Source organism: Lissotriton helveticus, chromosome 9, assembly GCF_964261635.1.
Source record: "Lissotriton helveticus chromosome 9, aLisHel1.1, whole genome shotgun sequence".
Lineage (NCBI taxonomy): Eukaryota > Metazoa > Chordata > Amphibia > Caudata > Salamandridae > Lissotriton > Lissotriton helveticus.
In genome coordinates this window covers 524581513-524609291 of record NC_136070.1, presented here as the reverse complement: position 1 = coordinate 524609291, position 27779 = coordinate 524581513, and the positions used below count along the sequence as shown (strand labels likewise).

The 27779-nt window shown below is 43.1% G+C and overlaps 1 protein-coding gene across 3 annotated transcripts in view; it reads right to left on the bottom strand.

Moving 5' to 3' along the window:
* Positions 1 to 27779, bottom strand: part of KIAA0586 (KIAA0586 ortholog) — an 813007-nt gene that overhangs the window by 531678 nt on the left and 253550 nt on the right. For all 3 annotated transcript variants that reach the window (XM_078660379.1, XM_078660377.1, XM_078660378.1), the window contains exon 9: positions 6565 to 6673. In XM_078660379.1, coding sequence (XP_078516505.1) covers positions 6565 to 6673 — 109 coding nt within the window. The remainder of the gene's footprint in view (positions 1 to 6564; positions 6674 to 27779) is intronic.

Sequence of the window (27779 nt, the reverse complement as noted above, 5' to 3'; positions counted from 1 at the left end):
AACCTATGTTCCATGTTTGGAATTGCCCTATCCCCCACTCCAGGGATTCGAGCAAAAGGAACATTGTTTGTATCAGTTATGTATGAGTATTTTACTGGAAAGCCTTTAGGGAGTGGTTCTATCGAATCCTTTTCTGAAGCGCTGACAGCTTGTAATATTTCGCTGTCTATTTTTGTTTTTGACCGGGTGACGGCAGCTACGGAAGCCGTTTGCACAGCTGCCTTCGCGGCCTCATCAGCCAATGAATTCCCTGCAACGTGAACGCCATCACGTTGATGACTCAGTGTATGTATTACGTGAGTCTTTGGTAGTTCTTTTTGTAAAAGAGCTACTTGTTCCCAGAGCATTTTATGCTTGATTGTGCCACCTTTCGCATCCTTGAAACCATTCTGAAGCCAGATCTGCAAGTATTCATTATAAGATTGAACGCAATAATACGAATCGCACACTATGAGCGTGGGGAATTCTCGATCGGTATTTTCAAGCGCCATCTTGAATGCTAGTAATTCAGCTCGCTGAGCTGTACAATCTCCTAGGGATTGTGTTTTAGTGAGGGTTGGTTTAAATTTCCCTTCGTGCCAACGACCTTTAACAATCGCGCACGCAGCACTGTAAGCTTGTTTACCCCCTACTGCGGGTTGTGCTGATCCGTCTGTATATATTATACAGCCGTAGTCATCTAGAGGCAGAATTTCGGTTGGCGGAGGACATTCAAATTCATATTGGAGAAATTCTTGTGTTTTTAAATAAGGATCAAATTCGTACATCACGTCTGTTGCAGCAAGAGAGTTAGCCCATTGTATCCATCTTGGATGGAGTGCTTTAGCATTTGGAATGCTTGCCTTTGTTACCGCCTCTAAGGCTGGTATTGGTGTCACGATTATTATTCGTTTACCTTGTGCCAGGGCTCGTTCTTTTGCTATAGCTGTCTGTGTTGCTGTAAGAATTTTTTCCGTTGGGCTAAATTTCATTTCAGCCTTAGTGTACAAGTGTGATTTGAATGCAATTGGTACCTTTTCTCCCTCATTAGAGGTCAGGTATGTGAATCCGCATCTCCCTGGGATGACTCGGATCACAAGGTTGCGTGTATTATCACGGGTTTCTAATTTTGTTTTAATTAGCATGTCTGTTTGTAAGGATCTCAAAATTTCTGTGTGTGCTTGAGTCCAACTGGATCTTTTAAAGTCTGGTTTAATTAGATCGTAAAGGGGTTTGACCCTTTCTGCGTAATTTGCAATATATGTTCTTCCGAAATTTAGGAAGCCTAGAATTGACTGTAGGTTTTTTAGTGTTTTAGGAGCTTGGATTACGGCACATTTCTCTAGGAAATTGTCTGCCAGGCTTTTGCCTTCACTTGATAACTCATATCCTAAGAATAGGACCGTCAGATGGGCAATTCTGGACTTTTTGAAGTTGAATTTGTAACCCTCTGCAGCGAAACCAAGTATTATGGTGTTCACTCTTTTCAAGTGAGTCTCCAAGTCATCATCTGTTAAGTAAATGTCATCGACATAAGATAATGCTTCATCATCATATAGTTGTAGTAATTCTGTTACTCTCGCTGAGAATACCCCCGGGCTATTCTTGTACCCCTGGGCTAACCGACCGAATTGTTTTTGAGTGCCATTTACTGAAAATGCAGTTAAATATCTGCTCTCTGGTGCTATGTTTTGACAAAAGAATCCATTGGAGATGTCCAAGGTTGTTTTGTATTTTTTGCGCACTATGTTATTCATTAGTGCAGCACTGTGTGAGTTTTGCACTACAAAAGTTTTGCAACATGTGTTAAGGTGTCGGTAATCCAAAACTAGACGATATGAATTGTCTGGTTTGGAGACCGGAAACAAAGGATTGTTCATTTGTGAGGTGCAAGTTTCAATCACCCCTTGGTATTCTAGCTGATCTAGTATTTCATTTACTTGTTTTTTAGCTTCTTGCTTAATTGGGTACTGCCTTTGTGCAGTTGGTTGTGATTTTAACTGGACTTTGTGAGGAGGAGAATCCTCATCCCATCCTACATGATTTTTATATAAAGCAGGTGCTAAGGCCACTGCCCACTTTCTAGCAAGTGTATATTTTTTATGAATCGGTATTTGATTCGAGAAGGCAGGCATAATTACTTCTTCGCCATGAGGGCACTCCCTGACAAACTCTGGTGGCCAGTCTTTTTCAGCTAGAAGGATGTCATAGCCCTTGGATAGGTTATCCCAAAATAGTCCCCTTATTTTCCTAGTCTTATCTCCCTCTATACGTAATGTTATCTCGTATATTTTGTGGGGCTTGCTAACTCTGGTGTCTGCAGTTTCCACTTGAAGGTATTCATTCGTGTCCACTGTCTCCAGATGATTCATAAGGACTTTGCGAGCTATGCTCACCTCTGCTGCGCTGTCTAGCATTGTCTGAGCCCATTCTCCGTTTTTCAGTTGTGTCCTCAGTATTCTCGGCATTGTTAACTACCTTGATACTGGCTACCTTCTTTTTTGGAAATTGTGATTTCTTTTTCAGTTGAGCAGGTTCCTTGTCTTTGGACTTGGCGTGCTCTTCTGATCGTCCTCTTCTTTCCGATTTCTGCGAGGAATTCTGAAAAGATTGAGAGGGACGTGTATCAATGTCTTGATATCTATCAGGTTTTTTAATATTATCCCTATTTCTAAGGTTATATCTATTCCCAGAGGGTTCACTCTGAGGTGACCTTTGTCTCGGGTTTGGAGATTTCTCTCTTCGCCTAGGAGACCTTCCTCTGGACTGGAATTTCTTTTCTTTAGGATTGGATTGTTTATTTCCATCCCAGTTCTTTTTTGGTGAATTACTATTAAAAAATATTTTTTCTGGACTTGTAGTCAGTTGCGGTTTTACTGGTATTCCACCTAGACTATCTCTGCCTAGTTCTTCATAGGATTTTTCTATGATTCTGGCAATTTCAGCTGGTTGGTCTGCTATATCTGTCTCTTTTAACCTCTGGCGGATCGCCACGTTTGCTGCTTCACCTTTTATGTTGGCTAGTAATATAGCCGAGACTTGCTTGAAGTCTTTCAGTAATTTCATACCAAGAGTTAAAGCAGGTTCTGGACCGTATTCATCTTGAATTTGTTTTAGCACATCTGGTATTACCGAAATGGATGGAACACCGTGCGTTTTTGTATAGATGGAAGCAAAGACTGTACCCCAAGTGTCACAGTCCTCAATGTGTGGTGCGATTCCCATTGGGAGACATATAGTCAGAATCCTGTGTTTTTCCAGCGGGGTGGTGTCAGGAAACACCGCCTCTATTTGGGTAATTTTCTGTGCCAACCAGAATGGTATTTGTTCCCGTTTAGCTGGAACTTTACCTAGGCAGGATTGGATGTTCTGTGGTGTAATTTTATTTGTGTTCCCCTGGTGAGGGGTCAGCTGTGGAAGTTTAATCGCTGGCTGAATTGTTGAAGTCCGCATTACATACTGAACTAATTGTCTGTGAATTTTTAGTAGTTGTTTTAGCTGTATTAACAGCTCTGCTGCAGGCATTCTTTCGATGTCTGGATGTGGTGTGTATCCGGCTAGGACCGGCCACGTTGCTCCTGGTCTTCCTAAAGGACCGAGCCTTGTAATGTGATTGTTATGTATTAGGGCGCCATCAAATAAGAGCAAATGCTCTTGGAATTTGAGTGGTACTTCCACCTCCTCGAAAGGAGTGTACTCATTAGGAGGTTCCTCTACTTTGTAATAGTGGAAGTACTTTGTTACAGCATTTGCTGCTGGAAAATGTATCCATGTATAGTATACCTCTGTCTGCCGATATTCGTGTGCCTCGATTACGAATATGACTGTACCACCTCTAGGTGTCAGTCCATTTTCTATAAGTTTTAGAGTTATAGCTCTCCTTTTGGCGACCTGGATGAGTATTATATCCGGGTCTGCATCGAGTGCTGTAATATCAGCTGCTGCTATTTCAGTAGCTAATCTAATTGCCTCTCTTTCTCCATCACTGTCTCCCATTTTATTGACAGGATGGTATTATTTTTATTTGCAGATCAGGTTTCTTTATGGAAACAGAGATTAGGTGCACAATATTCTGGAACTGTTTTATCCTTCAACGTTGACTAGACCAAGAACCATACATAGGAGTTCCCTCCTGCGAGGTTTTGGAGGATATAATAACCTTTCACCCACTCCAGACGTCTTTGGAGTATTTGGGAAAAGGGGTCTGAGTGAGAAAGCACGACTGAGTTACTCTAAATGTCTTACGTTAGTTTTATCGCCCTTTCCAAACGCGTTGGGCGCCATGTAGTGTAGCTCCTATTTTCCCAATAGGCTCTGCGCATTGGAATAGTACCTACAGCAGTAAAGGCCTAGGCCAGACGTTAACTAGGTCTACTACTGTCGATACTAGACTTAATTTTTGGGTTTGCCAGCTAAGCTCAGAGTTCGCTAGAAACTTTCTCGAATGTTCAAGGAAGGATGAACTCCCCTGATTAGACAAGAAGGGATTTAGTTTCTGACAACCATAGAACATGACAACTTTGCTCTCCCCTAATCAAGAGTCAATCTCGAGAGTCGTGTGAGCACAAGGCAATTATTTTACTCAGTCAGTACGTGCATTCTTAGTCTCATCAGAATGTAGAGAAAAGGAAGAGACGGGCGTGTTCAATAAAAGATGTTATTTATTGATCAGTCTCTTTTCTCGTACAAGAGAAATGGATCGATATTATTGCAATACTTATAGTTAAGTAAAGTGCATACATTAGAAGCAATAGTATAAAATAATACTGTAAAAACATTGATATGGTTTCTGAGCCATATGATGTTTAAAATGATTAAAATATATTTACATACACATATACATTTGACTAAACGTACTCAACTGGTGTTTCTAAACACGCCTACCCCGTGTACCTGACCTAAGTCTAATGCGTGGGCGGGAATAGAAAGTTACAGTTTAAGTTAAGTTTGTTTTTGCCAAGTGAATAACTAAAGAATTCTCTAGGAGGGGTTATTCAGTTCTGTACCTGGAATTTAGGATGAATGAGGAATGGTATCTCTTTCTCTGCTCTCGATATTCCAGGCTGCCTGCGAGGGCTGCCCAGAAGCGCCGGTGCTGGGTCTCTCGGCTTGAGATAGCAGCGCGTCTCTCAGCGCGTCAGGAAGGCGGGGCTGCTGCCTGCGGGGTCTGCTTCTGCTCTCGGCTTCGGCAAGTATGGCTGCTCCGTCTTGTCACCACGCGTGTGTTTGCATAGGGCAAGGTCGGCAATATTTATACCTTAAAGGTGCCGGGATTGACGTAAGGATGGACATAGGTACGTCAATAAAGATGTCATACGACTTGCTCGTTAGCACATTCTTTACTAAAGTTCTCTGTGAAATCAAAACAATGGCCGCACGGATTATCCAGGTTGTCATAGGTTTGATTTGTTATGAGAACGTCGTATGCCTTATCAGGGGCTGGAGGAATGTCGCTTGTCTAATTAGATCTCAAGCGTTATGACCTAATCAGATAACACGTTCCTGTGCCGTAGTGTGACTGCGTCAGATAACGGTATCTGCATCATGGGGGATTTCTTGCCTCATGGGCTGACTGTTAGTTAACTAGCTAGTAAGTTTAACCAGAATAGGGTCAGGAATAGGGGGATCGAATCAGAACCTATAGAAATACACGACAGGATTGAGGAGGAACTCATTTACAATCCACAATAATTCCTTTTGAAATGAGAATGCAATACATATTCTTAGGTGGGGTGGTGCAATGGTTTTGTGTTAAATGCAATTTGGCTTTCTATTCACTGTCACAGAGTCCTAACTACACCCCTGCTACCATACCAGGATCCATTTTTATCACCCCAAGCCATTAACGTGACACTGAACCAGCTTTTGGTTGAGTTCTTTGCAAGGAACGTGCACGGTCTTAAAGGGAAGGCACACATCTAGGATCTTTGCCAACAAGGAGGTGAGATTAGTATTAACAACCTCCAGTTGCTCTGAATTAAAGATATGCCTATACAGTACTGCAGATTTTGGGGTCTTATATCGTGCTTTCCAAGTAGAGGTGGTTAAGGGGCGTTTACCTCTAGGTTCTTGGTGAGTGGTAATCACTTTAAACTTCAAAAGGATTAAATAGTGGTCTGCAAAGTGCATTAAATGGTTGCAGGATATAGAAAAATGGAACACAGAGAAGAGAAAAGAAAAACAGAGATAAAATTGTACATGAAGATGTGAAAACAACGTACATTTGGAAAATATTTCTGCTTTCATTCCCATTAAACAACAGTACTGTAAAGAATGCAAAATACAAACGTAATATGTAGCAGATAATGAGGTCTGATCCATATGTGACAGTAACGATCTGCTTCAAGCTCAAAATAAGATGCAATTGGACACAATGGAGGAGGAAGAGAATTGTTTTATTAGAATATAAAAAACAATACAGCTTTCAAAGTTTTAGGGCACTCCAGAGTAATAATAAATGAATGTTAAGTTTTACTAAAATGTGACATACTTGATTTAACAAAAATAGACAGATTTGTTGAGCAAACAAGGATCACTTTAGAACTAAGTTAAGTAGTTACAAGCATAAAGCGATTATTTGCTTACTTGGTCTTACTAAGCTTTGTTATGGTTACTGGAGTCTTCTCGCCAAAAGCTTGTTGACTGGCAGGAGATTCCTGATGCCTTAAAATCTGTTCCAAAAATCTCCCCTTTTCTAAAATATGAATACATGGAAACCAGGTTAATACAGACGTATCCACTAATGAGGTTAATAAGGACTAAATTAATTTAAAAAATGAGTACTAAATTAATAAATAAAAAACATATCCACTACACATTTCAAAAGAAGAACCGATTTACAACCATATTCCCATTTTACTCAGAAAATGCCATTTCAAGGAAATTCAAAATAACAGTTTAAATAAAAACAGTCTTGCTTGCAGTGAAAAGGATATAAAGAATAGTCTCACTGCAAACAGACACTGTTTCAGCCACCATTATTGCAGTAACAGTTTGACATTTTAAATGTATGCAAACACATTCACGATAGCAAAATAAGTATTCATTTGTCACATAAGAAGACTTTGCAAATTCCACCCGACAATTCACCATAGAGAAAATTACTTGGAAGTAGTTGAATGCAGTCTCCTAAAGGGCTCACAAGCTGAACATACATCTAACCAGTCCATTTCAGTTTTTAATATATGAATTTAAGCAGATTCCTTGGGTAGAGCATACTGCAGCTGGAATTGAATAAGCCGGTACTCCTGAGAGTGTGTCTGTATTTTCCTTGTGCTAATGGCACTATCACTGCAGCTATACAGAACACAATTCCTACTCTGATACAAAGTGCTAGTGGTTATTAATACAGCTTAAAATGGTTGCAGAAATTTGTTGCCATTGAATTCTGCAGGTTTCATTAAAGCTTTGGCCCTGCAACGATAAAACAAAACTGTTCAGTTAAAAAAAATATACATTGCATCGATCGCTTGGTGACTAGTGCCTTCCATATGAAATGATGAATCATATTAATAAAGAAGATGATTCCACTGAGAGTAAAAATGCTAAACTATGAAGCAAAATTACACTCTTTAAGAAGATAAAGCTGTGACCACAAAGAATGGCTACTTTCTAAAATAATAAAACCTCTTCAGGTAGTATAAGATTTAACTAAGACTTCAGATAAACGGATTAATCAAGTATTTGCTGCCCACAATTAATTCACCTGACAACTCCTACCAACTATTTTGATGCTCGTTTTTAACAGCACTGTAGCACCTTATGCCAACGCTATTGTCAGTGAGAAAAAACGTATGTGGAATCATTAGGAATGCAAAAAGGACATGGGCTTCTATTGATTCACATTCGTACAAAAAATGTAGAGAAGGAAAACAGAGAGCAACTAAATAAACCTAAAAAAGCACAACTTACCCCAGCCCTATAATATCTCAATATATCAAACGTATATAATCTTCACAATGTTGATTGTTACATATTTACCAGACGTTCTCAGAATAAGCAAAAACGTCCCTGCCTTTGAACATGACCTTATATCAACTAGCAACCATACAAATACCCTGAATCTAGACTTTTGCTGACTGCTTGTTTTTAGTTTTCTAGATTTGTAAAATGATGTAAACTTAAGAAAGTTATGGGGCCTGTAATCTTTTTACTATCTGCATCCCTTGTTCATGAAGGTCATCTCTCACTTATTTTTGCTATTTTTACAATCAGATTGGTTTACTGGACTTTGCAATATTGTTGATGCCACCAAAACTGCTGTTGGTCTTAACATGCTGCTAGGCACCTAGTTATCAAGACAGAAATGGGTAGGCTTCTCAATGCAGTTATAGGCAAAGTCAGCTCGGTTTGAGAGCTGGTCGAAGCGGCAATAACCATCACCAGTGCCAAGTTGAACCAAGACTGAGCTGATTATGCTAGACATCAGAGCAGCTCCCAAAGGAGGACCAGAGTACATAGACTTCTGCACAGAGAAAATGGCCATACTAGCTTGCTGTAATTCCTCATTCTGTTCCTTAGGAGACAGAAAGCCACCTGTTCCAGTGCTACCACTTGTAGCCCCATTATGGGCTCCTCCGATTGATCTCTGGACATCTTTCTATGATTTCACTTCATGACATGAGGATGGTGATTTATACCTACAATTATGCTCTAAAATGTATTCTGTATTTCTCCTGCACACAAGCTGAACAACAGAGCTCTCAGTCACTGTCCGTGTTTGACAAGTTAGTGAATTGATGAGTGATCACACACTAACAAAGATAAAAGATCAGTTCTGATTCAGAAATGTCCTTGATTGATGAGAGCCTATGAACGGTTCGCATTGATCTCTAATAAGAACAAGAGCTAGCTAAACATTTGAAAAAGGGTAAACATAACTACCTTATTAGATGTCGTATGGATTATAAAAACTATGCTCAAAGATGACAACTTTTTAGTGCATTCTAGAGAACCATAGATTTAATTCGAACACAATCAGGTTTCCTTTATATTTTATTTAATCACTAACTGATGTAACAGAGAGAAAACTGGTGTTTAAGGATTGGTACTTAAAATATCTTATAAAAGACAGTTATACACCAATCATGGCCCTTTGTTCTGTTGAGTTATAAGTAATTTACTTTTTTTCCCTATCGGTCTGCTCACTTAGTCCCGAGTCTTGAGGCTTCGAGCCAAATATTCTTCAATAGAGCCTCTTCACTCTTGCCCTTTAATATACAACCCTTAATAAAAAAGGCATATTTCCAGTTTCTGTTTTGTCTATGATTATGTTACTCTCCATCATCAAAGCCATATATGGCTTGTTCTATTGAGCCTCAGCAGCAATAATGTATCCGCTTTGTTTTATCCCACTAACGTATTATATCAATCTTAGTAGAACAAGATACGCCCTATTGGAGCGCAGGAGGTGGAGATGTCAGCATAACCATATTCATCTCACCCAAGTGCACTCTATTCCCAAGACGTACCTATTTCCTAAATAGTTGAGGTTTCTGGTCTTTCATTGGCCCTTCTGCTCTCTCTCTCCGACACTTCTTGTAGCTTTCTTGGTCTGTATCCACAGCGCGGGGACACACTGTTCTAAGTGTAACCAGGCGCTTTATAAGCTTTATTATTATTATTATTATTATTATTAATAAGTCACAGACTGATACAGTGGCGATCTCAGCACCTTTGTAGCTTGTGTAACCTATGCCTCACAACAAATATCAGAAACATTATTTCAAAGACCCTGACAGATGGGAGGGAAACCATGAAGTCCCTCCCATTAGAGTGCAAATATCTAAGGGCGTCTATTAATCTGAGTTTGGTGAATACTCTCTCTAACTTTTTGTTAGCATTTTTTGGTGGTCCAGGTCACAAAACTGGAGTGATCTAGGGCAGAATTCCTTAGCAAATTAAAAACATCGCCCAGGATAAGGTAACCCCATGATTTATTTATTAAGTCCAAGAGTTTCATAATAATTGTTGCTGAGAAACACTAGCCGCATATGGATTAAAACAAACCTCGTCCACTGTATGGCAAAAGTTAATATGATGCCTCTTCTCACTTCTTCATTCAGAGCTTTAATTTGTCATTTAGGAAATTCCAAAAGTGTTTACAATTTAAGTACTCAACACTGTACTATTGAGATCACCGCAACCGAGGTGAACAACCTGTATCATTTTGCAGTTCTTCAGAGATTCTCCTCCCTGCTCTCACCTTTCTTCCCCTCTTCAGAGGCATTTCAATGTCGGAATGATTTAGCATATTTCAGGCAACTAGCTTTCCTATTGCTTGTGAGCTCATCCTACCCAGGGAACCTCTGTGTGCCTGTTCTCTCCATCTCGGTATAAGCAGCTTTTCCCTCAGAAGGCACAATTACTATCAGCACCTCCCATCAACACTTTCCTCTCTCCACAGTAGATGGAGATCTGCAGAACTGTGCACCACTACATCATACCGGTCCTCTGTGACCTCGGTTGTATCTTCATCTCACCTGATCCTGCTGCAAACCCACTATTGTGTTTGAGTGCTACTCATGATGGGCTGGTTCCCCTGTGTTTGCATCTGGAAATCTGCAGTATCGGAATCCTGATCTGCTCTGTTTTTTGCACTTTTGCACCTTTTTACTGCTTCTGGAGGTGTGCCGGGTTGGTCATAGCTCAATGTGGCTGCCTTCGGCTGTTCCATTCCCCATTGATGGCCATCTGTTGCTTTGCCTTCAAAGTGACAGATGTGGTCCTGTATCCTAATGCTGTCTTGCCTGAATCTATTCACTGTCTCCTCGGGCTTACCCACCAAGGTCAGTCTTTGCTCAAGGGCAGGAAAACAATGCCACAATTTACCCCTTTGTAATGACAACTAGGGCTAGGGAGGAGGCGCCAAAACCCCTGCAGTGACTGGTCTTTTCACTCCTTCTTGAAAGTCAGTCCTTTTTAGGGTTCGCCTGGCGTTGCAGCGCGAAGCGCTGCCGTCAGCGAGCCTCATTGTCGTTGTGTTGCCTCCCCAAGTGGTACAGACCGGTGCACGAGCAGACTCCGGTCTGTGAGCGCGCTTCCCAGAAATGGGCGAAGACTGCAGGCGCCACCACTGGCACGAGCCGCAGGGAACGCCAACTTGCACGCTCACGGCGTCACGCTCCTGCCCTCCCGCGTCTCTTCCAAGGCTGCTCTGCGCTCCAGGCCCGACTTGTTCCAGATTTCTTGCCAGGTCAGCGATCAGGGAGGAAGGAATGTTGCTCATAGTTTCAGACATGCTGAATGTCTCTTTTGGGTCGTCCTCGTCCGTGCGTCGCGGGCTGCTGGAAGGGACAGGCGTGCACTGGGGTCACCGCGCCCACGGAACCCACCGGCCACCTGCAGCGACCCCTGCCTGGAATGTGCGATCTGTACGTCTTACATTTAAAGAGCCCGGCTTACACTCAGTGCGCAGTGCCTCGAGGGCACGTCCTCTCGGTGCCTCGCGGATGATTGTTTAGTGTTCAGTGGAAGGTGTTTGCTGAACCACCATTCTCTGCGCAGCTCCGACTAATGGAAACTACAAAGGGTTAACTCGACCCTAAACGGCGCATTGGGAGATTCCTGATGAGTGTTAGAAGACTTTTTTAGAGCCCTCTGCATGTAGTCAGGCTGCACCGCTCCCCGAGGGACGAGGTCTGGCTGATGTCGGAAATCTGAGCCCCACTCAGCCTGGCATTGAGGGGGGAAGGCTTGCCGCTACCTGTGCCTGACTCACTCCTGTGCTGGCAGCATGGACTGGGCGGCGTGGGCCCTGCTGCTGCTGCTCGCCTGCCTCCAGCTACCGGGCACCGGCTCCGTCCCGAAAGGTAACGTAACCTGGGCAATGCACCTGAGGTATAGAAAGAGCTAAATACTGGTGTTGCAACCTGCTGCGATCATCTCCCTTGTTTTGCGGACGTGGGAGCTAAAGCCCACATTGATATAGCTATTTGCCCAGGATCACACAGGGCATAGCCTGGATTACAGCCCATGTAATTTGGTACTACATCGACAGTTTATATGTTAGGCAGTTTGCTTTGACCTACTTGAGGGCTGCAAAGGATTGTTTTGGTGATTTATTTATTTATTTATTTATTCATTTGCACCCTTGTACCGCGCTGGGAATCGACTCCCAAAGGAGTATCTCCGCGCCATTGGCAGCATCTCAGAGCAAAAAGCCTATCCTATAATTTATTAATTGTCCAACCAGAGCTAGTAATTAAACAGGAAAGTTTTTAATTTTTTCCTAAAGGGAAAGAGTTCCTTACGTGATCTGAGTTCATAAGGAAGTTCATTCCAAAACTTCGGGCCTGCTACTGATAGCGCCCTTCCCCCTTGTCTTGTCTTCCAGAACCTGGGGACAACTAACAATTCACGATCTCCAGATCTCAAAGATCTTGAGGGGATGTAAGGACTAAATTTTTGTGTTAGGTAATGAGGACCATTACCAGTGATGCACTTGTGGATAATGCAACCAGTTTTAAACAACACTCTCTGTTTCACTGTAAGCCAGTGGAGTTTATTTAGTAATGGTTTAGAGGGAGTACGAGCCGGGGCATTGAGAACAAGGCGGGCAGCCGTGTTCTGCACCACTTGCAGTCTGGCAGTGATCCCCTCATTTGCGGCTAGCAGCAAACCATTACAGTAATCCAGTCTACTCAACACGAGCGACTGAACTAGTGTTTTCCTGGTGGTATCAGGTAACAGGGGGAATACACGTCGGAGAAGCCCAATTACATGGAAACAGGAGCTCACTACTTGATTAGCATGATGTTTAAGGTTGAGCTCCTGATCCAGTTTAACTCCTAGATCTTTCACAACCACTTTGGGTTCGGGGACTGGGCCTAGGTCTTGAGGCCACCAGTCAGGAGTCCACAAGCGTTTGGCTTCCCCAAAGAGCATCACCTCAGTCTTGGAGACGTTACACTGGAGAAAGTTTGCTGCCATCCAGTGTGCCACTTCTTTCATCCCTTGGGAAAAGGAGCTACGTACTTCCGGAGTCATGATTTTAAACGGAAAAAGGAGTTGGGTATCGTCTGCATACGATACGGGAATGAATCCATGGGATCTCATGATGTTGGCTAGGGGTGCCACGTAGATGTTAAATAACGTTGGGCTCAAGCAGGAGCCCTGTGGCACCCCCTTAGAGATCTCCACCTCCTCAGACTGGTAGGGACCCAGTATGACTCTTTGGGTACGTTCGGTGAAAAAACTCCTTAACCAGGCCAGCGCCTTGCCTCCTAGACCGATGTCAACTAGTCTGGAGGTCATGATCTCATGTGACACAGTGTCAAACGCCGCTGACAGATCTAAAAGCACCAGGATAACGGAATAACCCTTATCCTGTAGCATATGAAGATCGTCAGCGACGGACAGCAAGGCGGTCTCAGTGCTGTGCCTTGGCCTAAACCCTGATTGGGAGGGATCTAGTCCCCCCGTACTTTCAATATATTTGGATAAGTGCTGGTTTACAAACTTCTCAGTAAGCTTCCCTAAAAAAGGGAGGAGAGAAATGGGTCTCAAGTTTGTCAGGTCGGTCCACGGAATAGAATTGTTTTTCCGTAGAGGCCTCACCAGAGCATGCTTCCAGTCAAGGGGAACTTCCCCTGTACTCAAGGATAGATTAACGACCTGCTGAATTCCAACACCCAGATCATCACTCAAAAGTGACATGACCCGTGCAGGAATAATATCTGAAGGGCACCCACTTTTTATTTGAGTGATTAGAATGGTTATCTCCTTCAAAGATATTGGCGGGAATTCTACAAGTCTGTTAGCCTTGTTATCTGCTGTGCTAAGGTGTGGATGAACCAAACTATCCACAGTTCCAGTGTTGTTGGAGGTGGTTTTTGAAGTCAAGATCTTAGTATAAATACCTTCAATTTTTCTGACAAAGAACTGTGAGATGTTATTACAGAGTTCCTGGGACTCAATCCCCTCAGTTTCACAGGCTATGGGCTTAATAAACGTTTGTAAAATTTGATAGAGGACTTTAGCATTTTTACCGGCTGCTGATAATTGGGCTGCTATATGGTGTTTCCGGGCAGTCCGAATAGCTTTATGGTAGCTTTTTAGGGAAGTCCTGTAATTATCTCTATCCTCTACCTTGCGTGTGGCTCTCCATCGTTTTTCTAACTTCCTCGCAGTTAGCTTTAATTGTCTGAGATCGTCTGTAAACCAGACTTCTTGTTTAGGGGCAGGCCTTGGTTTATATGTCCTAAGAGGAACAACATGATTTATAGTTGTAATTACAGCTTCATTAAAACTGGCTAATGCAGTGGTGACGGTCCCTCCAGGTTACTCCCTACCTTATGGGAGCACAGTGTTGTAACATCCCTGCCCATGGCCATTAGAGTCTGGCTGGTATACGAGGGAGCAAGGCGCCAGAATGACTCCGAGCACATGGTAGTGCCCGCCATAGCCCCCTGCCCCTGGCCCCGTCCTGTCGCGGACGGGCGCAGACGGGCAGGTCTTTGGCTCGTCTTAGGCGCAGGATTAGGCGCCACACTGCGCGTCAACACCGCGTTGAGCCGACGAGTTGCTTTATAGCCCTTGAGTCTGGGAGAGCTAGAGCGCTAACCGCTCGCCTCCCTGGATGTTCCTGGCTCTGCCCCGCCTTCCGCACCCGTGATTGGCTTGAGGGTCGGACTGGGCGTGCAGGCACAGGTCGAAAAACAACAGGAGCAGGTCCCTCAGTGCGTGTGGGTAAGCGGAATTATTTTAACAATGTGCAACTAGTAATCAGTTTTCACACAGACAGACAATTATTCCCCTTTTTAAAACGCTCCTCCAAATAGCAGAGTAAAAATAATCACAGGCTCACGCAGCTGGTTTTCAACAGTTAAAACAATTAAAACAATAGCGAGCAGCAATGCTTTAAGAATGGCGCCAAGCGGGTTCAGGGAAAGCTGCCACCGTCCCCCTTACCGCGAGGTCGACAGCCTCCTCGCTACCTTTATAGCCCTTGAGTCTGGGAGAGCTAGAGCGCTAACCGCTCGCCTCCCTGGATGTTCCTGGCTCTGCCCCGCCTTCCGCACCCGTGATTGGCTTGAGGGTCGGACTGGGCGTGCAGGCACAGGTCGAACAACAACAGGAGCTGGTCCCTCAGTGCGTGTGGGTAAGCGGAATTATTTTAACAATGTGCAACTAGTAACATTTATAGAGACGGATGTACACTTTGCGGGTTTTAGCTGCTACATACTGGAGTAAAGTAAATGATTTACGTTGTTTATTTTGCATGGAGCTAAACGGGGCTGCTGGTAGATGCGTCAAAACACTTTCTGGACGTGGCAGCTCGCAGACTGAAACACACTGATACATATGTTAAGGTGAATGCGTACATCTTCCTTGGTTGCAAAGTAATTTATTTGAGCAAAACATTGTATATTTTATTAAAAGGAATACGGCTATTTTGACCAGTTAGTTTCCAACAAAACAACATAATTATCGGCAATCTCTAGAGGGGACAAAAAATTAATAGGCATAACATCTAAACTGATGTGTTTCACGTATCGGAGCTGTTTTGAGGCACAACAGTACTCCGTGTGACAAACTGAAAACTTTCAGAATCTTCATTCAAAGTACCCTTTGTCTGCCTCATCTCACCTGCCACAAATCCAGATTCTAAATTCTTCAAGCAATTCTGTGCTGTGTTCTGGACTTTGTTACAGGCCCTTGACTCTCCATGTACCACTGTGTGAGCGCCTTCAGGACAGAGGGCACCCTCAGACACTGCAAGCTTTTATCGGATACGATGTTTTGCTTCAGGTTTATAGTGTCTTACAAAGTGTGTAGCACGTTTCAAATCGCTCCTAATATTTTCAGATACTTTAGAACCTGGTGCATGGAGGTACATTGAATTGCCTAAGATCACACGCATGTCTACAGGTTCATCTTGGGTCTCCTTATTTCGCTGTGTAACCTGCAGCCTCCACCCTTCCTTTGTTCTTCAGAAACACGCTTTTGTGTGTTTTTTCTTCTTCTGCAGAACGACTTCCAAGGGGGTGGAGAGAGACGCGGAAACTATTGCCTGCGTCTTCTTGTTAGGGCTCGCCTGGTGTTGCAGCGCGAAACGCTGTCGCCAGCGAGCCTTATTGTCGTTGTGTTGCCTCACCAACTGGTACAGACCGGTGCACGAGCAGACTCCGGTCTGTGAACGCGCTTCTAAGACGCCCTTTCCAGAAATGGCCGAAGACTGCAGGCACCGCCACTGGCACGAGCCGCAGGGAACGCCAACGTGCACGCTCACGGCGTCACGCTCCTGCCCTCCCGCGTCTCTTCCAAGGCTGTTCTGCGCTCCAGGCCGACTTGTTAGAACTGTCTTCGGGGTTTTTCATCGGTCTCCTTCGTTGACGCCAACATGTAGTCATACTTCTGTCCATGGCTTTGGTCACCCTAACTGTGCTCGCAAACGGGACAAGGAGTACCATTATCTTGCTAATATGTTGCTGAAGTATTGTTCATTCAGTAGCCATACCGCCTGGATGACCAGGAGGTGCTGTGCCACTTCAGTATGGCCGCGTCTGTAACCTCTTCCCAAGTTGTCCAAAGGGACTTCTTCAAGATGGCCGCCTCCAGTTTGCTGCAATACTAGCGCACACCTGGAACACAGATTTATAGTAGCGATTGTAACGTTCGTGTGCGTGAGTTAGACTTTCTCCAAACCATCTCGTGGTTCTAGGGTCCAGTGCGAGCGTTAAGTGACCAGGCAACGGATCGACCACTCACCGACCTGAGTCCCTCCACAGGAGAGGTAGGTTGCACGTGGTAATTCCTGGTTGTGCTCCGCCCCCGGCGGTCATAGAGACGAATAGAACGACCCCTGCTTCTGATGTGGAGCACGCCCGGGTCCTGCCTGGCAGTGTGTGATAGTGTTCACAGAGGTGGAAGGGGCAAAACAGTGTGGCTGGAGGCTTTTACCATCCTGAGCACAAGAACCGAGCCGCAAGCGGGAGCAGGTCAGTTCCCTCGTGTTTTTTTTAATAGAACGTTTTGTATCTGCCATAATGTGAAGCATACCGTTAGTGTGTGGTGGAGTGCAAAAGGGGCATTTTATTTATGGCTGTGTCTGTAACAGACAATACCCGTGTGTGTAAGTATTGTATGCTTGAATGAATGTTTTACTCAGCTATGTTTACAAATACCAGAGCAATGTGGGAGCAAGCACTCACTGTGTTGGCGTACCTCGGTGTGTAGAACAATGATTCTATTAATGGCTTGTCTTTTAAACATGGATGTGTTTGTAATTGAGTGTATCAGAACTCTTTTTTAGGAGAGGCTATTGTGTTCAGCTAGTCATGGAACTGGAATATTTATCTGTATGTTGGTGGGTGGCTAATAATAACGTTTGATTGTTTTTGTAACGTATCACAGTGTGACAGAGCTGTTTGTGTGTCTGTATGAAAGTCCATGGCATTTGTATAGCTGATTGTGCGACAGACCTGCTGGTGATAGTAATATACCTATGGTTGAGTGACTGCTCAGTGCATCTGGTGTCGAGAAATGCATGTGTGTATAACTGAATGTGAGTGAGGGCAATCTACATGTGTGTTTTTTTTTCTGTTCAGTTGATCGCAATTGTGTGCTATTGCTACATCTATCTGACTTCATTGTCTGTGAGTAATAAGGCACATTCTCACTATTGAGCAATTCTTCCTCTCTTGCAGACGTATCATTCAAAGCAAGTACAGCATGTTCGGTATGTTGCCTAGTTTGTTGCATTTTTATTTTATCTCGGTGTTTCTGTGTGAGTGCTGTATGTGGGTTGTTCGGTGTTAGTATTTCAGCTTTGGAAGGCTAGAGGATGAGCTATAGAAATCAGTGGCTCCTCGTTGGTGTACCCACACCAAGACCAATGGTACCAGCCACCTCAAGACCACATGAGCGGTGCTCAACCGCCTTTTTTAGGCGAAACCCAGTGGAGATCACCAAGAGGCAGAGGCTGAGGAGGGGCCTGGAACAATCGCCCCACTCGGGGACAGAACCAACAAAACTGGGACGGAGGGAGACAACAGGGCCAGAATTCGAAACAGGTGCGCTTCCAACCAGAGGACCACGGGGAGAGGAGCACCAGGCGGAAGAGGTACAGATGGTAACCGAGGGGCCCCCCATGACCACATTCAGAACCAACCCTATAATCAACTTATCAAACCATACTCTAACGGCAGAGGAAACTAGTGTACTTTGCAAAGGACTATCTTTTGTACCCACATCCCTGGCCAACAGATTTAATATCCAGATGGAACTCACGAGATTTTTCAGGAAGATACGATTAAAAAAAAAATTTAAAAATCGACCATTACCGACTATGACGGCGTTCACCAATTTCCATCCACCGTCAACATTCATGCCCACAATGGCTTCAGTATCACACAGGATTTTGACATACGAGAGTGTGGTACTAAGGAACGTCCTAAGAACATGTGACAAAAGATCTTACGTGAGATAAAATATCTCCGCAGGAGAACGGACAGCTTTAGACACACTAAGGAATAACAAATCGGTTGTAATCAAACCAGCCGACAAAGGGGGATCCATAGTGATGCTGGATGTGGAAGACTACAAGGCGGAGATCTACTCACAGTTGAGGGATGGGGTGAGCTACAGACCAGGGGCGTCGGATCCGACTAAGGAGATAAGGACTGAGATTATTGCCATTACCAACAAAGCGCTGGAAATGGGATTTCTGACCAAGAAGGAGTTCGATTACCTTAATGTGGAACATCCGAGGGTTCCCACAATATATGTACTACCCAAGGTACATAAAAATCCAGCTAAACCACCGGGACGGCCCATCATATCTGGCTGTGGCTCCCTGCTCGAACCACTCTGCAAATATGTGGATGCATTTCTGAAACCACTGGCGGAAGCAACACCCACGTACCTAAGGGACACAATGCAAGTGATCAACTTGATTGACCAGATGCCATTCGACAGAAACAACCAGATTTTGGTGACAATGGACATTGTCTCCCTTTACACCAGCATTCCCCAACGACCTGCTCTGGAATGTATGAGGGGAGTTCTAAACAAAAGGGTGCAACCAGCAGGGGTCCCTACTGAGTTTATCATTGATCTACTCGAAATTTCTATGACAAAAAACTTTTTTGTCTTTCAAAACAAGTTCTACTCCAAAGTAAAGGAGTAGCTATGGGTGCTGCATTCGCCTCGAACCTGGCTATTCTGTTTATGTCCGAATATGAACAAGACTGTATTCTATCCCAATACAGTCCATTCCACAACAACATTTCCAATTGGAATAGATACATAGATGATGTCCTGACAATATGGACTGGGGAGGAACACGACCTAAAGAACTTCATGGAGTGGCTTAACACACAATCGGAGGACATAAAGTTTACCATGAACATGAGCAAAGGACACATTGATTTCCTGGACATTAGCATCAAGAATATGGATGGTAAACTTTATACTACCCTCTATAGGAAACCAGCAGAAAGAAATTCGCTCTTAAGCTATACCAGTCACCACACAAGAGCTTTACGTGACAATTTGCCATTTGGCCAATTTCTACGCATCCGTAGAAACTGCTCCCTGAAGGAAGACTTCTATAAAGAATCTGACGATCTAATCACCCGCTTGATAGAGAGGGGGTACACGAAGCGACTCGTCAAGAGATCAAGGAAACAAGCTTGGTTTCAGGATAGATCCACACTTCTAACGCCAAAAGAACGCCAGCCGTCTCAGGATCGCATGATCTGTGTCACAACATTTTGTAATAAGAGCAATGACATAAGGAAAATCATTAACAAGCATTGGGGCCTGGTCGCAGACATTATAGACACCCCTGAGCCTCCGATGCATGCCTTCAAAAAAGCCAAAAGCATAAGGGATCACGTTGTTCGATCTCTATTAGACACACCTCAGGCACCAACCATCCAAGGACTCTGGAATCTACCAGAGGTAGTAGGCCACTTCAGATGTACGATGTGCAAAGCATGCCCTACCTGCTGGGAGACCAAACAAATCACCCACAACCATTTAACAGTTGACCTGAAGTCCTTCACTAATTGCAACACCAGCGGAGTAATTTATGCAATCCTTTGCCCATGTGAACTGATGTACATTGGGCAAACCAAACAAAGGGTTAAGAACCGCATCTTCCAACACTGCAGCAGAGTCCGCTACCAAACAGCAGGAGCACCACTGGTTGAACATTTCATGGACAAAAATCATTCCCCTGAATCTATGAGATGGGTCGTACTAGAAAAGATTACCCTGGGACCACAAGGTGGGAACTTGGACTCGATTCTCAACATCAGGGAGTGCGAATGGATGCACAAATTCAAGACTATTACCAGGGGCCTCAATTAACTAGATGCTAATTTTGCCCAGATGGTGGGCCTTGAACCTGAATGACTGCCTTACAATTAAACCCTTCAAACCACGTGTTGGGACCTACATAGTGGGGGAGTCACTGTCTTTTTCAGAACATTAATCAATAGACAGAGTACTTACTACACAGGGATATACAGGTTGCCCGAATCCATAACTCCATGGGTTCCACTTACAATTATTAACTTGCATCCAATGCAACACATAGGTATTATGCGGTCTACAGACCTCTGTTATACATATGTATACATATCTCCCGTTTATTCAATACTATATACAACCAGACTGGCAGAATCACGTACGACTGGAATGACTGTGTTTGCTATAAACATCGATATGATCTTATGTATGCTGAAAAAGTGTTTACATTAATTGGTCTTGCTATTTGGGAACCCTTAGGGTTCCACCTACAATTATTAACTTGAATCTAATGCTACACATATGTTTTATGCTGGCACTGACCTCTGTTATACATGTGTATTCATATCTCTTGTTCATTCAACACTATGGATAACCAGATTGGCAGAATCACCTAATTATGAACCATTGTTTGTGTTTCAAATATTGATACAATATCTAATGTATGCAGGAAGGTGTTACACCAATTGTCATGGTAGCTGGGCGTTTCAGACCCAAGCCAGACCCAACCTGTGGGGTGCAACATCACGTATTCATGCATCAACAGTTTCAACCCTTACATTACACAATTATCCCTGAGCGGACGATCCCTAAGAACCTACTGACGCCTTTGCACACACTCCCTTCAGGACCCGCCTCAGCATGACGCGGCGTCCCAGGCAGTGATTAGGTGATTGGCTTGCCGGTGCCGAGCCCCCAGATACCGAGCATAAAGCTGCGGCACCGCGAGGAGTCTCAGAGTAATTGAGGACTCGATCTGCACTGACGGCAATACAAGGACGCCTAATAGGTAATGAGAGATACGCTCAGCTTTTCGAGCCCCGAGCGTTTAGAGCCCCGAGTGTTTCTAGATCGGTCCCGGGCACCACCTCAGTGATCACGAGTATCGCCACCGAGACTGTCAGACCCACCGCCCGTAGGTACAGCAATTAGATGCACTTTTCAGATGCTAGATTTTCCACCAGGCACTATAGGAACAGCTCCAGAGTAGATTTATGCATACCACCCAATCGTATTGAGCAGCACTAAGAACCACTTCCGAGCCTCGAGCCCAGACAGATCAGCCGCACGGCACTGTAATAATCGATGCGTGTACCATGCAACCATCTCACAAACTGTTAAGTTTCACCATTTTGCCAGATCACTTGCATGATTAGACGTCCACCGCAGACGTGGGGTATCCTACCGGGCCCCGCGTGAGCAGCACGCGGTCAGACTTTTTGTATGCCCCCCCAATTGCATTCACATGCACACTATCTCTCTTGCCAGCCTCTCACGGTGCACTTCAATTAATTATTTTCAGAACGGTGCCAGACTAGCATGGCGTTTACCCAGGAATTACAACACGACGAAACGTTCTATGCCGCTGCATGAGGACTTATGCCCAAGTAAGTGTCTCTCCCTTCCAAACTATGGGTTGATGGCTGACCAGCCAGAACCGTCCTTTGAGGATTCTTTTTATTTTTGTTTATTTCAGAATGTGTAGGAGCGCCCTAGCCCATACCACAACGGGACATCCACTGACCGCTTGTTCCATGTAGGTAATTACTACATCTCCCAATATAAATACAACCATTTCACCACGTAGATTATTAATATCAGCTTTTGCATTAATTCATAGGCTCTCTACCTTGTCCTGATGAAGACCCCAACATGAGGCAACACTTACCCTTCAGCACACAAGGGGTCGAAACGTAGACTACGCCAACCTGACACACCATAGGATCCAATGCAATGAATGTTTCTTACCTATGTGCGATGTATTTTGGGAACATTAATACTACCTTGATTGTAAAGGCGTATTTGATTTTACTGTGATGTTTTCAATGTCACACCACCTTTACCTAGTCCCTCACAAACCTTTCACTCCCTTTCCCTTCTACACTGAGAGCACTTTTTAATGTAATGAAATCACAATTACATTGAATGGATATCAATCATAATACGATGAATTCCTCGTTTGAAATTTAAATGAATGAACTTTCGTTGAGAATAAATGCAATTTGACTAAGAATATTGCATTTGTGACTATATTCAACTGTACTGAATTATATGTGGTGTCCATTGGTAGGAAGTAACTACTTTTGTATATATTTGATTGATAACTCGGACCATTCCCCTTTTTGTACTTCCTCGTTGGTGTAGTCCTATGAGATATAGGTGTGACTGAACATTCGCATGTTTCTGTGAATTGTACTTTTCTAACTCAGAAATGTTCTGATGATTTGAGCTGTACATGTTTGTGGCTTATCAATAAAAAATGCGGTGTTATGAGCTCTAGTTGAGAAGTTGCATTGTCGTGTAAGCTGCGCATCTACGCGGTTCCTCGTTGATGTACTTCTGCGAGCAGTATATGTCTGTGCCTAAGTCTTGGTTTGGTGTGTGAATTCTGATGTGTGGGTCAGTATTGTAGTATGAACTGTACATGTTTGGCTCAGCGTTGGTATGGTTATGAGAATAGACTTTCCTGTAGCTAACAGTTGTTATGCTCATGCATGTTCTGTACATATCGTTCAGCACTGTAGTGCGACGTTTAGACGGGTGGTTCAGCTTTGGTGTGGTCACCTGACATGCACTCATCTGGCGTGAAAATGTGAGCAGTTCGTTTCTTTACCTCCGCAGTGATGTGCAGCAATACTGAATAACCTAGTTGAAAACTAGTGTGGTCATATGAGGCGTACATGTCATTGGTTCTGTGTTGGTGTGGCCCTGTGATCTAGACAGTTCATTCAAGTTGTGGGTGGGTAAGCCCAGTGTGGTCATGTGAGCTGGATAGATCTGTGACTTTCGTTGAACATAAGGCGCTCTGTGTTCGTTTGACCTTTTTTTGTGAGTGGTTTGGGTCGTTTTGTGTTAGTTGATCCTTGAAAATTTGGATCTTTGGGTGCGTGTTCCTAGTCTCCCTTTCTGTCATTTGTGCATCCACAACTTGTTACATCGTGTCATTCTGTATTGTATTGTATTGTATTGTAAATAACAATGCCATGTATTTATGTTTTAAAACCCAAAATATAAATAGAAGGCATTGTCATTTACAATGCCAATAGCTCAAAATCGTGTGAATGCGAGACCTATTGCATTGCAAATGCTTGTTTGTATTTCACTCTACATTTGCATAGCAAAATTCTCCTTTCATCAACATGGATGATACACACAAACTGTTTATGTTTGATCCAGGCACCTTTCTACTCGACACACTGATGCAGTCTCAGCTGACCTTTCTTTGCTTGTATAAAAAGAAAAGAAGAGTAAGGTTGGGGTATAGACTGGGGCGCTGCCAGTTACTAGCAAAATAAGTTTGCAACCTTTGGATGCAACTGGATATAAACTTAAGTCTGCTTGCTTAGGTTGAAGGTGTCTCGAAGTAAAGTCCCTTCCAAATGAGGATTTGCAGAAGGCACTTTCTTCTTTTTCCAACCACAGATATTTCAGCTCAGCAATTATAAGAGTCTTTATTCAGGCATTTCCAACTAACTTTTTATCATAACAAGTGATCAGAGTGCTCTAAACTCAATAGTCCAACTTGCTATTGGCAAGGCCAAAACTCAATAACACTAGACTTTCTATTCTGGGTAAATTTGCAGCCTGTGGGACAACAAAATAAATGCTATTGTGCATAACAGAAAACATTAGAGGCATATACTTTTCCACTTCTCTCTTCCAGTGGTGTATCCAAACCGGAACACAGCATTCATAGTCAAAGAACTAACCGTCCATAAATCTTAGAAATCTTTTACAGAAAGGTGCTCCTTTCAGTACAGTCCTCCATTCTCTAGACTGTATGCCTCACTGTTTGCTTACACAACATAATTACAAGGTGCTCTGAAAACAGCTTAATATCTGGCTGCTTAATCAATAACTCATCACAACTCTAATCAACTGTGTGAGAACACGGTTATGAGGCCTTTTTATTGGAATATCACACAACATGTTATCAGCCCTGACATATTTGAGGGGGTGGTGTGGCACATTCTGTAACCCTGCCAGACTTTTTGCGCTATTAAGACTATTGGCATGCTAGGGCCTGATAAAATGGATTGACATAACAAATGTTAGCAAACCGGTGTCACCATGAGATTTCTGAGGAATAGCCATGGGACAATGGAAAGCACTAACCCTTTAGCAGCCCTACTGGCACATTAAGCAATCCAATACATATGAGAAACAGCCCTAGCACCTTAAGCAGCCACGCCAAATGTAAGCTACAGTCCTTTCGAACTGGGTAGGCCAGTTGTAGTTGAGCATACTCAGTGGCACATTAAAAAGTCCTGATATGTTTTAGCAACTCATCTGTCACACTTACCCAGTGAGTTGCAGCCTAGATATATTGGAATTGCAGTAACATCTGGAAGCCTTGGCACTGAATTACTGTCGGTGGCAAACTTAGAAGTGTGACTCTGACTTCAGCAGTTCTTTCAATTCTAAAAATTATTATGTAGGTGCAAGACTACAGGGCTCCCATTCGTAAAACCCCAAAAGTCACTTATGTCAAATTGGAATTTTTGTTTAGTGTGGCGATGAACACACATTGCAGAGTGGTATACTTGCAAAAAATGTTTCTTTACTGTTCATGCCAACTGTGTAATATCCTTCTGTCCAAGGTTGCATTACTAAAATAAGTTTATTCATTCCAGTTACCAAGCTTAGTGCTGGAAAATATTGTATAGTGCTCAATGCCTTTTGAGTTGTGTTACTCTTTGACAGAGCATTTCAACCACTTTCAAATCAAAAAAAAAAATAAGTATAAACAAACCCTTATGTCAATGCACAGCAAGTAAAATAAAACGCTTCTTCGTTCAGTTATACAATCATCAAACCAGGGTCAATTGTATTCACATATTTGTTGTACTACCAGTGTTTTAAATCCTAGTTCACGTGTTTACCGCCTAGCATCATCCGCCATTTTTAGAATGTATTTTACCCTGAATTCTAAGGTTTTCTCTATGCAATGGGGGGAGGGTGTTACAAGAAGAACAAGCATGTGCATTTGATTCAAATTATGTTTTTGTTCTTTGAAATATACCATCAGCACAAACTTAATGTTGTCTGTTAATCTCGGAGAGGTGTTCAAGCCTTCGTATTTTAACTTCCCTCTTGGTCTGTCCCATAAATACTAATCCAAAAAGGCACTTTGTGAGTAAATGTGAAAATAGGTGTTGCACACCTGTGCTTGGATGTCTTATGACGTCTACTCTAATACATTGAAACAGCTTATACAAAAGAGATGTAGCCATGTGTAAAGTGCCCCATTTCTAAGTTTTCTCAGCATACCAGTGTTCATTTATTTTCTGTTTCCTGTGTTTAGATTTCTCCTGCTTTGGTATGCAAACATTCCTTTCTTTTAAACTATGCGTTTAATGCTACAAATACTTTTTCATTAATATTCATTGAGAGGACTTTGTTTAATTAAACTGCTATGAATTGAAGACTTTGGACCTCATTTAGAATATTTTGGTTAGTATATCGGTCCACCGGAGCAGCAGAGGGATGAACTCATCTGTCCTGGGGAAAGACTGACAGCCATACTTGAGAAGATCTTTTTGCCTTCAGCAGAGTCTGTCATGGCTATTCCACGGAAGGCACTGCCACTTTGATGAGTGGGCGCCATACCTAATGTGCCTGCTAAGCAAAGGTTTTTGGCTCTCCATGACGGTGCTGAATATGGAAAAAGTACACTAGAAGGTCTGCCCTAAATAGGGCAGGTGGTCTGAGGCACTTTGACCAACAGCCAAATGTCCAATGGATGGACCATTGGTCAAAAGTTCCAGCCGGTACAGCCAGCATAGGCTCCACTGTCAGAAACAGGGTGGCTCCCCCCGGTTAAAAAAGAGCAGAGCAAATTCCACCTTTGGCAGATGGGTCATCTGCCATAGTTTGACTGAGAACCCCATCCACGCACTCTAAATCAGGACAGTTGTCACAAAAAGGGCAGTCCATCTTTTGTTTTTCTCTTAACACAGATGTTCTATTAATCAATCACTGAGAAAACTGGTTTGATGTAAAAAATATTGCCATTAGCTGATTTTCTATGCAAGCTATACATCCATTGTTTACAGAAATACCCAATCCAGACATACAGAAAATGTATTGACCTTTTACCGGTCTTGTAGGCAAACGAAAGATGTTCTAGCTGTTCATTCAACAGTCTACAATTCTCCTCCAATTCCTCTATGTCACTGTCCACATGAGCAAAATATTGTCTATGAATTACTTTAAGGCTATTTTTCCAATATTGTGCCTCTAGTATAAATGTGTTTTCAAGTGTGTTTCATATATCACAGTGAGATAATGGTCTGTTCATATATTTATCTGTTTAAAAGACAATTTTGAAAGGGGTGTACACTCTTCTCAGTATGTAAAGGACATTTTTGTTATAGTTAATGCAACTATTGCTAGAAGGATATAACATAGTTGATATGTACAATAAGGGAAACACATTTTTGCAACATACACATGCTTCAGCAATTAGTGCACAGCACTGCATGCAACAGTAAGTCTTGAGTCTGACAAAGCCTAGATCAGGCTTCTCCAACAAGTATCTCGAGGGCTACTAGCTGCTCTCCGGCTATCTGTACGTGTCTTTCCCATGCGTAGCTTGGCTTACTGAATTTGAAACTTTTTTGTTTGAAGTAATGCATGTCTATCAAAATTGAAAAGCGTGTTATCAAAACTAAAATGAATGTGTTTCCAAAACTAAATAGCTAACGTCTGGAGAAAAGGCCTAACTTGGAGCCAGGTACGGCGGCTATGTATTATCCATGTAGAGGCATTTCACATTGACAAATCATTTTTTGCTTTACTGCTGCCCCAGCCCACCACGCCTAATGTACTGTAGAGATCCCTGCGGGTACTCTTGCAAATGTTTGAAACCAAGGTAATCATGTCCGATTACAATACATACATATATATATATATATGTGACCAAGGCCTCTGTGTAGGCTGAAACGTTATACTGCCGTGGCGTGCTGAGCAATAAAGTAACTCACTGCATCTGGGTCTTCCGTTTTTCCTTTGAAGTGATGGCTCTGGACTATGGGCGCGTCGTCTTGAGGGTAACGAATATGCAATATATATATATATATATATAAAACCGTAGCTTGAAATGACTTTTTGTTGAGCATAAGACGCTCTTGTTACAAAAAAGGTTAGAGATCCTTGGGTAGATGAACAAGTTACTCATCTTCTGTAATGCCTTAACTGGTAGAGATTCTATCTAGTCACAGATTCCTTACCTTAGAATATATCCCAGGCATCAGACAGGATCCTGAAATATTTGAGCAAGTGCCATTGTTCAGCATCATTGGTGTTGCATGCGCCGAAAGTGT